Source organism: Ceratotherium simum, chromosome 26 (genome assembly GCF_057802395.1).
Source record: "Ceratotherium simum simum isolate JZ-2026a chromosome 26, ASM5780239v1, whole genome shotgun sequence".
Lineage (NCBI taxonomy): Eukaryota > Metazoa > Chordata > Mammalia > Perissodactyla > Rhinocerotidae > Ceratotherium > Ceratotherium simum.
This window is the reverse complement of record NC_141925.1, coordinates 13,664,864-13,679,866: the sequence shown is the minus strand read 5'-3', so window position 1 is coordinate 13,679,866 and position 15,003 is coordinate 13,664,864. Positions and strand designations below refer to the sequence as shown.

General features: G+C 51.0%; 1 protein-coding gene across 2 annotated transcripts in view; it reads right to left on the bottom strand.

The window, feature by feature from the left end:
- Positions 1-9,400: 9,400 nt before the first annotated feature.
- Positions 9,401-15,003, bottom strand: part of LOC101394357 (BOS complex subunit NOMO1) — a 52,835-nt gene continuing 47,232 nt past the window's right edge. The window contains exons 28-31 of one of the 2 annotated variants that reach the window (XM_004441836.3): positions 14,853-14,954; positions 13,148-13,267; positions 10,432-10,524; positions 9,401-10,032 (exon numbers count right to left, since the gene is read on the bottom strand). In XM_004441836.3, the coding sequence (XP_004441893.2) occupies positions 9,901-10,032; positions 10,432-10,524; positions 13,148-13,267; positions 14,853-14,954 (447 nt within the window). In that variant the 3' untranslated portion in view covers positions 9,401-9,900. The remainder of the gene's footprint in view (positions 10,033-10,431; positions 10,525-13,147; positions 13,268-14,852; positions 14,955-15,003) is intronic. The other variant, XM_087417019.1, reaches the window with a different exon arrangement.

Below are 15,003 nucleotides of genomic sequence, written 5' to 3'. Positions count from 1 at the left end.
GAGAGCTAGAATACAGTGGTCCCTGAGCCCACGGGGGCCGTCCTTGGGGAGCTCACAGCCGATGGAGGATCTTCCACTTTATTCATTCAGCCCGTCTGCGCCTGGCGGTGTGCTGGGGGCTGGGCATGCGTGTTGAACAAAAGACCAGGCTCTACTCTGGGGAAGCTCAAACCCTCATGAGGGAGAAAGACACCTCCACCCCCACCGGAAACTGGGAAATAAAGCTGACCCAGGTTAACAGTAAAAACCGACACCTAATGGATCAGAACAGAGATGTTCAAAAGTCACAGAAAGGCCCTTGAGAAGTAGCAGACGGCACGATGGAGCAGTCAGCTATGACGGAGCAACACCTCTGAAGAGAGCGTCAACAGAAGGACGTTTAGTATCAAGAGCTGCCCACATCTCATGAGCCAGTCCGAGGGCTGGATGCTCACGCAGCCCTCCCAACAGCCCCAGAGGTGGGACTGTCTGCCGACCCTAGTTTACAGTTGAGGAAACTGAGGCTCACAGATGAAGGTGACATGCCCGAGGTTACACGGCCAGGAAGGGGCGGGGCTCGGGGCTGCCTGCCCCTAAACCCACACTCGTAACTGCTCATCTATAGCCTAACATCAGGAGCTGTCTCAAGGAGGGGACTTGGAGAGGTGGGGAGCCCCCCATGCTGGGAGCATTCCTGCAAGGCCCCACACCCCACCCCACACCCCCCACTCCCTTGGCAGGCATTCTGGAAAGGACACGAGCATCAGATGCTGGGTGGACTGAGTGAGTGAGAGTCCAGGCTGGAGCCGGGAGGTGGTGTGGCATCGTGGTGGGGGCACCAGGGCCAGACTGACTGAGGTCAAACCCTGGCCTCGTCACCCCTGAGCTGTGGAAGTCAGACAGGTTACTTGGTCTCCGGGGGTGGAGGGACCACATTCCAAGCACCTACCTGGCAGGCTCCACTAAGATCGAGTCCCCAGATGACTGTAATTAAAACGTTCGGTACCTCTCCAGGAGGCATCTTTGAAAGGCGGATGGCTCCCTGGGCAGAGCAGTTCATGTTGATTCGACCTCCAAAGCACATCCCATGTCGTCTGCTTCCCGCACTTCCATTTCCTCCGCCCTCGTCCAAACCACTGTCGTGTCTCCTCTGGATTAATCCAGTGACCTCCCAGCTGGTTGCCCCGTCTGGGCTCTACAGCAGAGTTCAGCAAACTACGGCCCTCGAGCCAAATGCGGCCCGCCACCATTTTTTTGTCAATAAAGGTTTATTGGAGGAAAGCTACGTCCATTCACGTATGTACCGTCTAGGGCTGTTTTCCCACCACGACGGCAGAGCTGAGTGGTTGCCAAAGAGACTACGTGATTCACGAGGCCTAAAGTATCTGCTATCTGGCCTTTTGCAGAAAAGTTTCCCAATCTCTGCCCTGCAGTCCTTTCTCCCCACGACGTCCACAGTCATCTTTCTGAAACGGCAATCAGATCGTTTTCCTCCCCTGCTTAAAGCCCTCCAGTGGCTTCCAGGGGCCGTTGGAAAACATCTCAATTTTATCCCATCTGGCAAAGTCGTAGGTGGTCTCGTCCCCACGTCTTGCACTGTCCTCTCTCTTACCGCTGTCTCCCTCGCTCACTGTGCTCCCACCACACCATCCCATTTGCTATTTCTTGAGCCCAACCCCCAATCTTATTTCTTCCCTGGGGCCTCGGCACGTGCTGTTCCCTCAGTCTGGAATGTTCTTCCCTCCGCTCTTCAGACGGCTGGCTCCTTCTTATCACACAGGGTCTTGGGATTGAATGGGACCTTCTCAGAAAGGCCTTCCCTGAATCCTCCCCCACAACCTAGAATAGCCCTCCAGTCACCATCCCATCACCCAGCTCTAGTCTCCTCTTGTCACTTATCACTAACTAAAATGGTCCCACATATTCGTGTGTTTACTGACCAGCGTCTGTCTTCCCACTAGAACATAAAGTTCCATGAGAGCGAGGCCTGTCTTTTTTTGATTCACTGTACACCCAGGGCCTAGACTGCTGCCTGGCACATAACAGGTACTCCTTAAACTTTTTGAGGGAATAAATGATTTTGTCACCCCTAAAGACAAAAGAGGAGGCTAAAATTACAGCAGGTATGACTTAGGCCAGATACGCACACACCCTTCCTACCCTAAAGGCTTGAGACCTGAAAACGGCGATCATAGCAAACTGAGGGGCCATTTCACAACCACTAAATTAGAAACCAACCGTAGTGCCTGATGCTGGTAATATTCAAGCATCGTTGTAGATGGCTCCAAACCCCTTGGAAAAAAGCAATAAGGTAATAAGCGTCAAAACCCTTAAAAATGCGCATTCATTAGACTCGGTGTTCCCGCTCCTGAGAATTTAAAGAAATAATTCAACAGTAGCAAAGGTTTTTTGCATAAAGGTGTTTACTGTTTTATTATCTGAAAAAACCTGGAACGAGTTAACTGTCCAACAATTGGCGTCCACAGCCTATAACCACGATCATTATGAAAACTCAGTGGAGCCACACATAAAAAGGATCATGATAAATGAAAGAAATAAAATAAAACTAGAATATATATTATGGCTCCGTGTAGGAAAACTATTTATGAACAAGGACGAGAAGAGAGCAGGAAACAATGGAAATACTTATGATGTGAGGCAGAGACCGCAGGCTGCCCATCAGATTTGGTCCTTTGCTTCCCCCAGGACACACGGCTAGACCAGATTTCCCAGCAGCACCTGCATCTGGATGGGGCCACACAGCTGAGTTCAAATCAATGAAATGGGAACAGAAGCGATGTGCCACTTCTGTTCTCTCCATAAAATCCTACTACTCATGCTCCACTATGCTATGTCTCCAAGGTGAGCTTAGACGCCATATGCTGGAGATGGCAGAGACTCTGTGAGCCTCTGCCCCAAATGACTGTGCATAACACAGACCAACCCTCCCCGTTCGCCTGGGACCACCCTGAACAGTAGCATGAGTCAGAGCTAAACTTCTGTTGTGTATGCGCCATTCGGGTTGGGTCCCTTTGTTACAGTTTAGCCAACCTTAACTAACACCCTGATACAACGCCTGGTGGCTAAGAGCTCAGGCTGTGTGGTCCCAGGGACACCAGTCACCTTGGGTGGTCGCTTAACTGCTCTGAGCTTCTGTTTCCTCATCAATCTTTTTTGAGAATCAAATGAGAAAAATACTATAAAGTCCTTAGTTCTGTGCCTAAAACAAAGAAGGGGCTTGGTCAATGGTTCCAAGTGTTCTAGAAGTCCAGCTGCATCCTGCCTTTCATTGGATTTTGGTGATGTTTGCCTAAGCCAGCTCAAGGTGGGTTTCTATCCCTTGCAAACAAGAGCTCTGACTAGTACACTACTGCTCCAAACATTAATGTCTTTCTCGCAACCCATCACCCAGGCAGATGTGGTCCAGCCTGGGCAAACCCCGGGAGGAGGCTAGCTCTCCCTTAGGCAGACTGAGGACGGAGCCAGTGGGCAGTAACTGGCCCAGTGTCCTCTGCTCCTTAGTGGCAGAACCAGGGCCAGAAACCATGCTGACCCCAAAGCAGCCTTTCCCAAGATGTGGCCCCATCCCCAAGGCCCACTCAGGTCAGGCTGAACTGTCTTCCTGGACAGAGAAGTCACAGAGCAGCAGGCAGTGGTCAGAGGGCCGTACCCAGGCTGAGAACATTACCCAGACCAGATGGCATCTCTGGCAGGCCGTCAAAGCCAGCGGAGGCCAAGTCATGCCCAAGAGGCCAAGAGGCCCAACATGGTGGAGATGGTCCAGAGTCCCAGTGAACAAGGCATCTCAGGGCCCTCCTTGCTTGCCAGCTGGCCACCACCCGAGGGACCCAGAGCAGCAGGCGGGTGGGGCAAGCCCAGGCAGGGGCACTGAGCAAGAAGTGGGGCTCAGCCTCAGCTCACACACACACACACACACACACACGGGACCCCATACACAAATGTATGCACACACAGATAGCTGCATTTACGCATCACACACTCAGATGCACTCCTTCCAAACTCAACGCCACTGATAGTGCAGCAGACAACAGGGGCACAGTGTGGCATGGAGGAAACCCTGGAGTGTGACCCCACATTTTTTTGCATGTGTCAGGGGGATAAAGATATTTGACAAAACCCTTGAGTCACATCCCCCACGGGGTCCCTGCCAGCCTGCAGACCCCACCAAACCAGCTCCATGCACATGGCCCTCAGACTCTTCCTCATGGGTCTCCAAGGATTGACCACTGTGCTGGCAGAAATGTCTAGATCTGTAACAGCAGGCTGCTGATGGCCTTGGTTCCTAGAAGCAGAGCCCGAGACAGGGTCTTGGGCAGATGTGGGTTTTTGAGGGAGGGCTTTCAGGAGAAGGAAATTGAGTGCCACAGGAAGCAGAAGGGGAGAGGGCCGAGTGAGCACATGGTCTGTAATGTCTACCTCGGCCTGATCCCACAGGGAGCTCAGGCCACAGACCGAACCCCCAGGAGGCAGGGGCTAGCAATCCCCACTGCTGGACCAGTTAGGCACTGGGACACAGCATCCCCTCCCAGGAGAGGCGGCCTCCATCTGGAGAGGGCAATTCTCCAGGGAAGGGCCAGCTGTGAGCTCTTAGCAGCCAGCAGTCACAGCAGCCAGGGAGAGGTGCACTGGCCTGCACAGGGTATCTGGGTAGGACTCCAATGGTGTAGACCAAGGGAATTATCTGAAGCTCGGAAAGGAAGGGCAGAATTCATCTCTACCCAGGGATGATTTTCAAAATATTGAACATCTGTCATGGCATGGGCCTGACCAATCAGAAAGACAGTGTGATCAACCCCAATGGCTGGCTGTAAAATGCGAGCACAGCCACCCCTGCGGGTACCAGCTGAATGTCAACCCCGCCTCCGCGAAGGGATTACACCAGGAAGCAAGCCCTGCAGCGGCTGCTCTGCGAGCACCAGTCCACTGAAGCCTCACAACCGCCGTGAGGCCGCCATTACCCCATTCTCCTGCGGAAGAGCCTGAGGCTCGGGGACGTTTGGCGGCTCGCCCAAAGCCACACAGCCCAGTAGCAACAGGGCAGGACTTGCACTCAGGTCTGTCTGGCCCCAGAGTCAGTAAACGTTTTCCTCTCTGCCTCACTGGCTTGAAAGAGACTAAAAGAGCAAGCCAGTCAAAGAAGCCGGGTTCCCAAGAGAAGCGAGGGCCCCTCGGTGACGCCAGGATCATGATTCGATCACGTTCAGAGGGGAATGAAAGGGAGAGGAACAAGCCACGCGTGACCTCCTGTCACGTCGAGAGACGCTCTTTTCAGAGAAATGTCCATTTCGCAGGATCGATATGCTTTGAAGTCTCAGAAAGCTGATGACGACACACAGCCCCGACCCCTGCACGTGGAGCCCCGGTCCAAGAGGCAGTAGAGATGAAATTGAATGACCTGGAGGAAGCAGGTTGTAAACACTCAATATTAATGATCCGTTTCAGTCCCCAAGAAGCCAGCCTTGGGCTTTGCCCAGCTGTGTGCTCTGTGTTAGAAGATCGACCTGTCCTGAGATGGGGATTCCCCGCCCTTCCTGCTAAGGACGATGACAGAGCCCGTGTCCCCTATCCGGGGGTAGGCAAACTTTTTCTGTAAAGGGCCAGAGAGAGAGTAAATATTTTGAGGGCCGTGAGATCTCTGTTGCAACTACTCAACTCTACAGTTGTTCCTCGAAAGCAGCCATAGACAGCACACAAACAAATGGGCGTGGCGGTCTTCCAGTAAAACTTTCTTGACAAAAACAGGCAGCCAGCTGGATTTGGCCCACGAGCTACAGTTTGCCAGCCCCACCTATCCTACTGCTTGGCTTTTTCAGGTAACCAGTGCGTGCAGTCTGGATGCTCGGTCACTCCAAGGCCACAGGGCGTATCCCTAACTTGCGCTTTTTGTGTCCTAACTTGGGGCCACTGGCTATGGCGAGGGTCAGGCCACAGAGGTTAGATGGTACACTACAAATCCACGCACACAACTGAACCAGGTAAAACACGCACAAGAACATGACACTGCTGTGTTCAACCTTCTTTTTAAGTAAACATTGAAACTTTTTATTTTAGAATAGTTTTAGGAAAACAGCCAAGATAGTACAGAGTTCCCAGGTGCTCCAGGTGTTGTTGTTAGAGCCGTCGGTTCTGACTCCTGTGACCCTGTGGACAGCAGAGCGGAACCCGGCCCAAACTTCTTGTGCCATCCTCTCACCCTCCGGCGCTACACCAGGCAATGCTCTGCTGCTGTTCACAGGTTCTCACGACCCATCATTTCAGAAGTGGGGGGCCAGGTCCTTCTTCCTAGTCTGTCGAGTCTGGAAGCTCCGCTGAAACCTGTTCACCATGGGTGCCCCTGCTGGTATTTGAAATAGCAGTGACATAGCTTTCAGCATCCCAGCAACACATAGCTGCCACAGTATGACAACTGAAGGACAGGTGGTGTGGTTTCCTGACTGAGAAACAAACAGGGGCCACAGAGGTGAGAACGCTGAATCTTAACCACTAGACCATCAGGTCTGGCTGCCCCACGTGTTAATACATTATTATTAACTAAAATCCCTACTTTGTTCAGATTTCCTTAGTTTTTACTTAACGTTGTTCTTCTGTGCCAGGATCTCAGCCAGGGTACCACATCGATGACCTTGACAGTTTGAAGGAATACTGGTCAGGTGTTTTGTACAATGTCCTCCAGTTGGGATTGGCCTGATGTTTTTCTCATCATTAGACTGGGCTTGTGTGTTCTGAGGAGGAGGACCACAGAGGCGAAGCCTCATCCCCATCACTTCACATCAAGGGGACGTGCTCTCAAGACAACATTGCTGTGGATGGGGACCTTCATGACTGGGCTGAGGTCCTGTCTGTTAGGTTCCTCCCCTGTGAAGTTACTCTTTTCCCCGTTTCACACTGTCCACTCTGCAAGGAAGTTATTGTGCAAAGTCCACACTTTAGGAGTGGGGCTGTGCTCCACCTCCTGGAGGGTGGGGTAGCTACATAAATCATCTGGAATTTTTCTACACGGGAGATGTGTCTCTTCTCCACCACTTATTCATTCAATCATTTATTTACATCAGTGTGGAATCGTGATTATTTACTTTATACTTCGGGTTATAATCCAATACCGCTTTATTTATCTTGTGGCTCAAGTTGATCTGGCTGACTGTTGGAGGCTCTTTCATTTGGCTCCTGTGTCCCCTGGAGACACCCCATCCATGGGGTGTTCTGCTTCGTTTCGTTTAGCACTTCCTTTGTGCTAAAGGAAAGCACACAAAGTCAGAAAGCATTTACTTTCTGACACTACAAAATGTTCCCAGCTCCTCTTAAATACTTCCTACCCTGGTCCTCGAATCAGACAGTTCCCCAAGGAGCCCCAGTTCCACTTTCGACCTGTAACAATGGCAGTTCCACACGGTTCATCGTAAACAGAAGAACGAACTGGTGACGCGGACTCCACGAGTCACACGGGTAGGCCACCATCACCTCACTCAGGAGGGCAATCGCTCACTTTTGCCTGATTTCACGCCTCTTCTCTCCTCAGTTAGACCGTTAGAGTCACGCACAGACCGCCTCTTCCCTCTGCCCTTCTCTCGCAGCCGCCAGCCCCCACCAGCTACACACCACTCACGCCCACCCTCAGCCCTGCCCATCCCACCACTGCCAACCATCTTTGCTGGTTGGTCGATAAAATTCAAAACAAGAAAACCCAGAGAAGACGACTGAGGAGAAGCCAGCACCATAGAATGGCACTTCCCTGAAGGTCGGGGCTGTCCTCCTGGAGGTCAAGGCTACTTTCATGAGCAAAAAAGGGGAAGCAATGGAGTTCTTCGTGAACCTGCCATTTTAGACCTTTTTTTTTTTGTTTCTCAGGGAAAAGAAGTCTGTCTCATATAACTTTTGCCCCATTCAAAACCCTCTAATATTAATACTTACACCTCAGAGAGGGATCAGAGGAATTCAGTCCTGAGATTGTCAGAAAATGAAGAAAACTACAGACAGAGTAGGCCCCACTTCCAAATGGACTGAGAAATACATCAGCCTTTTTCCAGGAATAGAGCCCTCTAGGAGTCCCACCAACACCCAAGGTGACCGGTGGCCAGCGACAGGGCAAGACTGCCACTTAATGGCAGCGTCCGGAACTGGATGGAACGTGTTGACATTTCGTTGTATCTTTCACAAGCTCTTAACCTTTACATCATGTCGATAAAAAGCCCCATTAACATTTAAAAGGGATGTTTCTGGGTGTCCACTTGGAATAAGAGTTAGCAAACACTCCAAGAAATGGATTATGTATCTCATCTGTGCCAGATCTCCAAGTTTACTTCCTTCCACCGTAAAAAAGCAAACTCATAAAACGGCCAACAGCCCAACGGCCACTAGTTGGAAACACAGCAGCTCTCTGGGAGGCCGCCCAGAGCCAGGGGATCCTCAGGCTGACCTTCCGCGTTGGTGGTGGCAACCAACGAGACCTTCTGCCTTATTTTTCCTCTCTCCGTTCTCTGTCTTTCCAGATGTGGCTTAAACATCACATCCAGAAAGCTCCCCTAAGCCCTCCGGTGGGATCAGACCTCTGCTCTGGGCCCCCACGGCCACTTGAGCTTTCCCCACCAAGAGGCCCTCAGCTCAGTGCACTGCCCTTGTCCACGCACTGGCCGGCCTTCCACCCAACGATGGGCTGTATGCTCTGTGAAGGTAGGTGCCGTGTGCCCATCTAGTCACTCACTCATGCACGCACACATTCGCTCATTCACTCCTTACAGAATGCCCACGACAGGCCAGGCACTGGGGAGACCCCAAGGAACGAGGCAGATGTGGCCCTGTCCTCTTCAACTCCATTTACAAATCGTCTACTCTGCCCGTCTTCATATCCCCAGTGCCTGTCAATACATGCGAGATGGATGGACGTGTTCCCTCCTTCAATGTAACTTAATTAAATTAATTACTTCCTATAAGAAGTAAATTAATGCTGTTCAAATGCTGTGAATTCCTGTGGCTCTGTATGCAAACCGGTAGCCTTCAAGCCTCACCCATCCTACATGTGCATTTTGTTTGGTCAAAGGTATGTGGCTTTTTTAAAAATTGAATTTGTTTCTAACATTTAAAACCTGGAAGATCTCACACAAAACGTTGTCTTTCTGGCTCCTCTAGAAACGCGAACGCACATTCCTGCAGAGCACCAGCAAGCCAGAGCTGAGAAACCCTGGCTCTTTTAGACAGAGTGGGTGTCCCTCACTTTGCCACAAGCCCCACCCTCACCTATTGTCCTACCACTGAGGCCAAAAGACTCTGCTGTGTATCATCTCGCCTTTGCTGAGGATTTTCTTGCCCTAGTCCTTCACTCAGGACCTACGTGCCCCTCTAGGCATCTCAGTTTGTGACCCCAGCTTTATGCCAATGTTATCCAACAAATACATCTGAGATGAGCTACAACACAAATGAACGGGCAATTTTATTGATTTTTACCTCCTAACACATCCTCCTGGGAGTAGATACAAGTTGTGCAGTTTCCAGCAGGGATCTCGGATGCAGAGGGAAATTGAGGGAAGACGTAAACCCAACAGGCGCTTCAGTGGCGGACCAAAACCCATGTTTACTGGGATTCTTGCAAAAGAATGCTGAAGATCAAGAATCACATCCTCATACCACCAGCTTAAATACTTCTTTGACAAAAATAATAATAATAAATTATCTTCAACTCAGAAAATAAATTGTGCTCAGCAGAGTGACAGGAGGGTCCATTCATCGCATTGCACTGCGGGGCCGGGCAAGGGGAAGGACAGGTACAGGCAGCTACGCCGACAGAGGTGCCTGGGGTAAACGGCACGTGCTGAAGGTGGTCAGACGCACGCTTTTATGCCAAGGCCAAGTGGTGGCCCCCTGGCTGTGGCCTGTCCCGAGTGAGATTTCAACTGCCCCTCTTCCTCCTCACGTCCGCCGTGTCTTCTGTTTCTTGGCTTGTCTCTTTGCATCGTCTGGGCCACTGTTGTCAGAGGCTGTCTGGCCGAGAGCTCGGACTCCCTGCAGTCGACTTGTCAACTGCAACAGCAAGGGAATGAGCTAGAAAGAGAGAGAGAGAGTGAGAGAGGCATGCCAGGAGAAGACTTACAGCACACCTCCTTCTCAGGTCACCACCCACCATGTGCTAGGGAGTGGACTTCAGTTCAAAATAAGGGAGGCCTTTGTACCAGAGAGGTCAGCAGAGACGGGCCGGGCTCTCTCTGTGAGCAACATGTCTCTAGAAGAATTCCAGATTTAAGGATTATGAGAGATGTTACGAGAGGTGAATGGCCTTGAAAGAAGGCCTAGGGAATGGACTAGAGGTCTTTACAGTCCCTTCGCACCCTAAAATGCTGTAACTTCTGTGACACTGGACATTCTTCCACTGTCGCTTCACAGCTGGGAGGGATCATGCACCCTGACACATCTGCTCCCTCACGAGGTCTCTGGATGTCCTACCTTATCGTGGTTGTAGCCGGCCAGCAGGACAAGCAGCGTCAGAGGCAGGGCAATGTAGGATCCCTGGGCGATGTCCTGCTCAGGCAGCTTCCTCTGCAAACACCAAGAGCAGCGTCACGCCTCAGTGAGGCGTGGCCCTTGCTGGCCCTCCTATCTGCCACCCATGATGACACAGCCACAACCCACCCAGCCTTTCCAATCAGCTACCCGAGGACACCTGGGTGTCCCACATGATCCAAACTCTCGCTGTCCAAAGCAAAGAACTGAGGCAGCTCGGATAACTCTTCCGTTGAATCCTCTGCTTTCCAAACTCATTGCCTGCACCCTGAAACTCAGGAACAACTAGATTCTGATAATAAGGGATTCCTCACCCCCAGAACTTTCACGATCTAAACTGAGGCAGCCAAGAGCTGTGGAGAGTAGGGAATCCCTGTGGTTGAAAAGTAAATGGGTTCCACTTTGTTGAGTCCAGGCTATACACAGGGACTCTGTCCGACAAGGAAGTATCAAGAACCCGCTGTTCTAAGCTCAGGGCACATAGTGAGGAACAAGCTAGTCCCAGAGATGATACCCAGTGAGGAAGTGAAGCAGCTGCTACTGCATCCCAGCGGCCATTCGCCCTTTCTTCCAATAGTACGGCCAACTCTCATCTGGGCCAATCAGAATACAGACATTTCCCAGCCTCCCTTGCAGCCCAGTGCGGCCATGGAACCAGATTCTGGCCAACCGTACATGAACAGAAGTGATGGGTGCAACACCAGGCTGTACCCTAACAGAGGAACGGCGTGCCCTCCCTTCTTGCTGGCCAGGCAGCACTTGGCCAAGTGCGCTATTTTGGAGAAGGGAGCTTCCATACGATCCCTGGACTGCTCACTCTTGGACTTGACCTCAGACAGAAAATTCCGTCTTGCTAAAGCCCCTGAAATTTTGGATCTTGGTAGTAGCAAATGAACCTAATCCAACTAGCTCACGCCACCCCCACAAAGGAAACAAACAAATTAAATAGAACTTTCAGATAATCATAGAACAGGTAAATGAGCCAGAGCACTGTTCTCAAAGCATGGTCCAGGGACCTCCCTTTCAGGAGATTTGCAAGGTCCAAACTATTTCCATAATAATGCTGAGATATTATGGCCTTTTTCACTCTCACGCTCTCACAAGTGTACAGTGGACTTTTCCCGAGGCTCCCTGACGTGACCATGTCATCACTCTGACCGCTAATGGAATGTGTGACCTGTGGATTCTCGTGTTTTCAACATTTCTCAGTTTTAATTTCTAATATAACATATATAGACAGATATACCCAGATAAATGAAAACTCTTTGAGATCCTCAACAATTTTTAACAGTGTAACAGGGTCCTGACACCAAAACATCTGAGAACACGTAGGCTGGAGAAGGACTGGGGGGCCCTTTTACCCGAGATGGTTGAGGCTGAATGGGATGGCCCCTGAGAAATGGAAGAATAAGGCAGGAATAGATTTCCACCTCCACTGCCTACTCTTGTATTTTCTGATGTCTTAGATCCAACCCATTTTCCACTGAGGTAAATACCTAATTAAAAGTTTAATTTAGTGGGCAGTAGTAGGGTGCTAATGAGAATAAGCTTTGAGGAGAGTTGGTCTAGGCTCAAGTCCCGGGTCTTACCAGGTGACCTCGGGCAATCACTCTAAGACTCAGTTTACTCAACTATAAGAGGGCGACAATATGAACAGCGCCCATTGCAGGGGATGCTGTGAAAATTCAATGCAACAAGCTACGTCAAGTGCTCAGCAGTAGTGGAATACTAAGTCAAGACAACAGCACGGCTACCGCATTCACACTTGACAAAGGAATAGAGCACGATGCTTATGAAGGCCCTCATAAATGTACAACGCTGAGCCGCTCCTCAGAAGGCTGGAATGTAGTGGAAACCACATGGTTGAGGAAAAACCACCCCATTTTGAGTCCTGGCTCTGCTGGCGAACCCTCGCTGAGTCACGTACTCTCTCCGAGCTTCTGTAAACATGGGAGGAAGGGCACCTCCCCTCGGAGGTTTGCTGTGAGGATCAGCAGTGAATACCCCGGGCAGGCCCGGCACAGAGCGGGCACACCCTCCACTCATCACTTGGCCCCCCAGCCCTCATGTGTCACCCCTGGCGGGCATCGTCTTCATTCTCAGAAGGGACAGACACACTCCTGGCAGCAGCTGTGAGCATCTCTATGTTCCCAGGTGTCCCCCTGGATCCAGACGAGTCTCCTGGCAGGGGGCGCTTGGGAACGTCGCAGGCTGCAGCCGTCAGCGCCCTTCGCGGAGGCCCTCTCCCTCTCACTGGGCCGTGATGTGCCTCCACGCAGAGACAAACGGTTCCCTCCATCCTCGCCTCTCTGGCACTTTCTCACCAGGTCTCAACGGTGGGGAAGGAGGTAAGTGCTTCCTCCTAGGGTCATTGGAAGAACTCTCTACTTCAGGTAAGATCATATTTGCCACGTCACCGAGCACAAACCGCTCCTCAGAGAAGCCCAGAAACCAGCCGAAGAGCCGTGTTCAGTCCTAGCTCTGCTACGAGCTGGTGACCTTGGACTCCCATCTCTGAATCAGGGATAATTCCTACCAACTGCTCATACAGGATGGTGTTTGAAAAACACTAAATCCAGGTAACTGGAGAGCCTGTAGGAAAAGATAATTTTGGCACCATTCTTCACACCCGACACCACGCAGACCCTCCTCTCCTTACCGTGGGATTGAAGATCAAGGTGACGTGCTTGTGGTAGCCCACTGCAGTGAAAGAGACCTGCGGCAAGACGTAGTCATACTGCGACCTGGGGAGCGTGGAGTCCAGCAGCACCACGTAATTCTGCACACAAGGAAGCAGAAGTTATCTTGGTAAAGGGCAGTCTGGGCAAAGCAAATGAAAACTAAAACCTAACCTACGGCCGGGATATAAAGGACCTCACATCTTAGAGAGATCCCCAAGTTTACACACCCAAACCAACGGCGCTGACTCGAGAGCGGTAACCTCAGTGGGCTACTCCATCAGTGACGGCCGCGCGTCCCCAGCGTCTCCGAGACTGTGTCTTCTGACAAAGCTTTCAGGGCTGGCGGCTCTCTTTAATGACACATTCAACCACTACAATTATGGCCCTTTGAGGACCGGACTTTATGAAACACAAGAAGTTATTACGAGCCAGTTCTGACGAGGGAGGTTCATGATCAAACTGAGGCGGACTGCTTTTATCCCAAATGAGGTTGACTTTTAAGGGACGATACTTAAGTGGCTCATTAGCTGCAAGTTGTAAGAACACGGCGTCTCTGGAACGGTCCAGTGGCGGTCACAGCCCGGCGTGCCGAGCCCTGACCGTGCATCAGGCACCACGAGCACCGCATGGGGCAAACGCCTGCCCTGCTCTCACCACTGACAGGTGGGGATTATTACTCCCGTTTTACAGACAGGGACAGCGAGGCCTGAAGAAGTTAACAGGGACTTGCCCAGGGTCACTCAGCTAGGAAGGTACCGAGCAGGCCATGAACCCAGGTGGAGTTGGACCCCGAAGCACCGGCTGTCTCCACAGTGCTGTGCTGCCTCAAGGGCTATTTCAAAGGGAGAAATGGGAAGGAATCCCCAAATTCCATCACAACCTGCTTCATTATTTTACAGCCATTCACGCCGAGAAAGGCCATAGTGTATCATCCCCAGGGCAGGGGGTAAGAAGCCCGGAGCGGGAAGGTCACACACAGGTTCACTCCTGACACCCACAGGCTAAGTCCACCAGGAAAGAACCGAACTCTTTGCAAAGTCTGCTCCCATTATGCCAACTACAACAGTTTGCTCTGCCCAATTAGAATTGATAAGACATTCTACACTAATAAATGATGTCCAATATTAAGGCCTTGGTTAAATAGATTATGGTATTTAAGATGGGGATACATTCTGAGAAACGCGTTGTTGGGTGATTTCATCGTTGTGTGAACATCACAGAGTGTACTTACACAAACCTAGATGGTACAGCCTACTATACACCTGGGCTCTATGGTGCTAATCTTATGGGACCACCATCGTATATGTGGTCCGTCACTGACCGAATCATCATTCTGCAGCACGTGACTATACACATGACTAGATTTATATACACATGAGCACATGCATTGAAAAAAAAACGAAAAGATACCTATCAACACGTTAACAGTGGTTATTTCTGGATGATGGAATTATGTCTGGTTTTTTTTCCCCCAAATCTCCTCCTGTGAATGTGTATTACTTTTATAAACAGAAAAACAGCTAATTAAGAAAAATAATCCCTACAGAGCCCAACCTCCCTTGATTCCTAGAGCATGTCAACCATTTCCGCAAAGTGGTATCAGGGAGCAACGAGAGAACTGTGTTTCCTCAAACTGCCGAGTAGAACGACTGACGGGCACGGGGAGGGAGCGGCGGGCTTCACCTGGCCATCCCTGAGCAGGGGCGGGAAGTGGAAGAAGAGAGACTGCCCGAGAGACACCGTCTGGACGGGACTGTCGAGGTTTTCACTTCTGTAAAGCTTCACCTGGAGAGCACACACAAAGCAGACAGGCTTCTGAAACTGAAACACACTA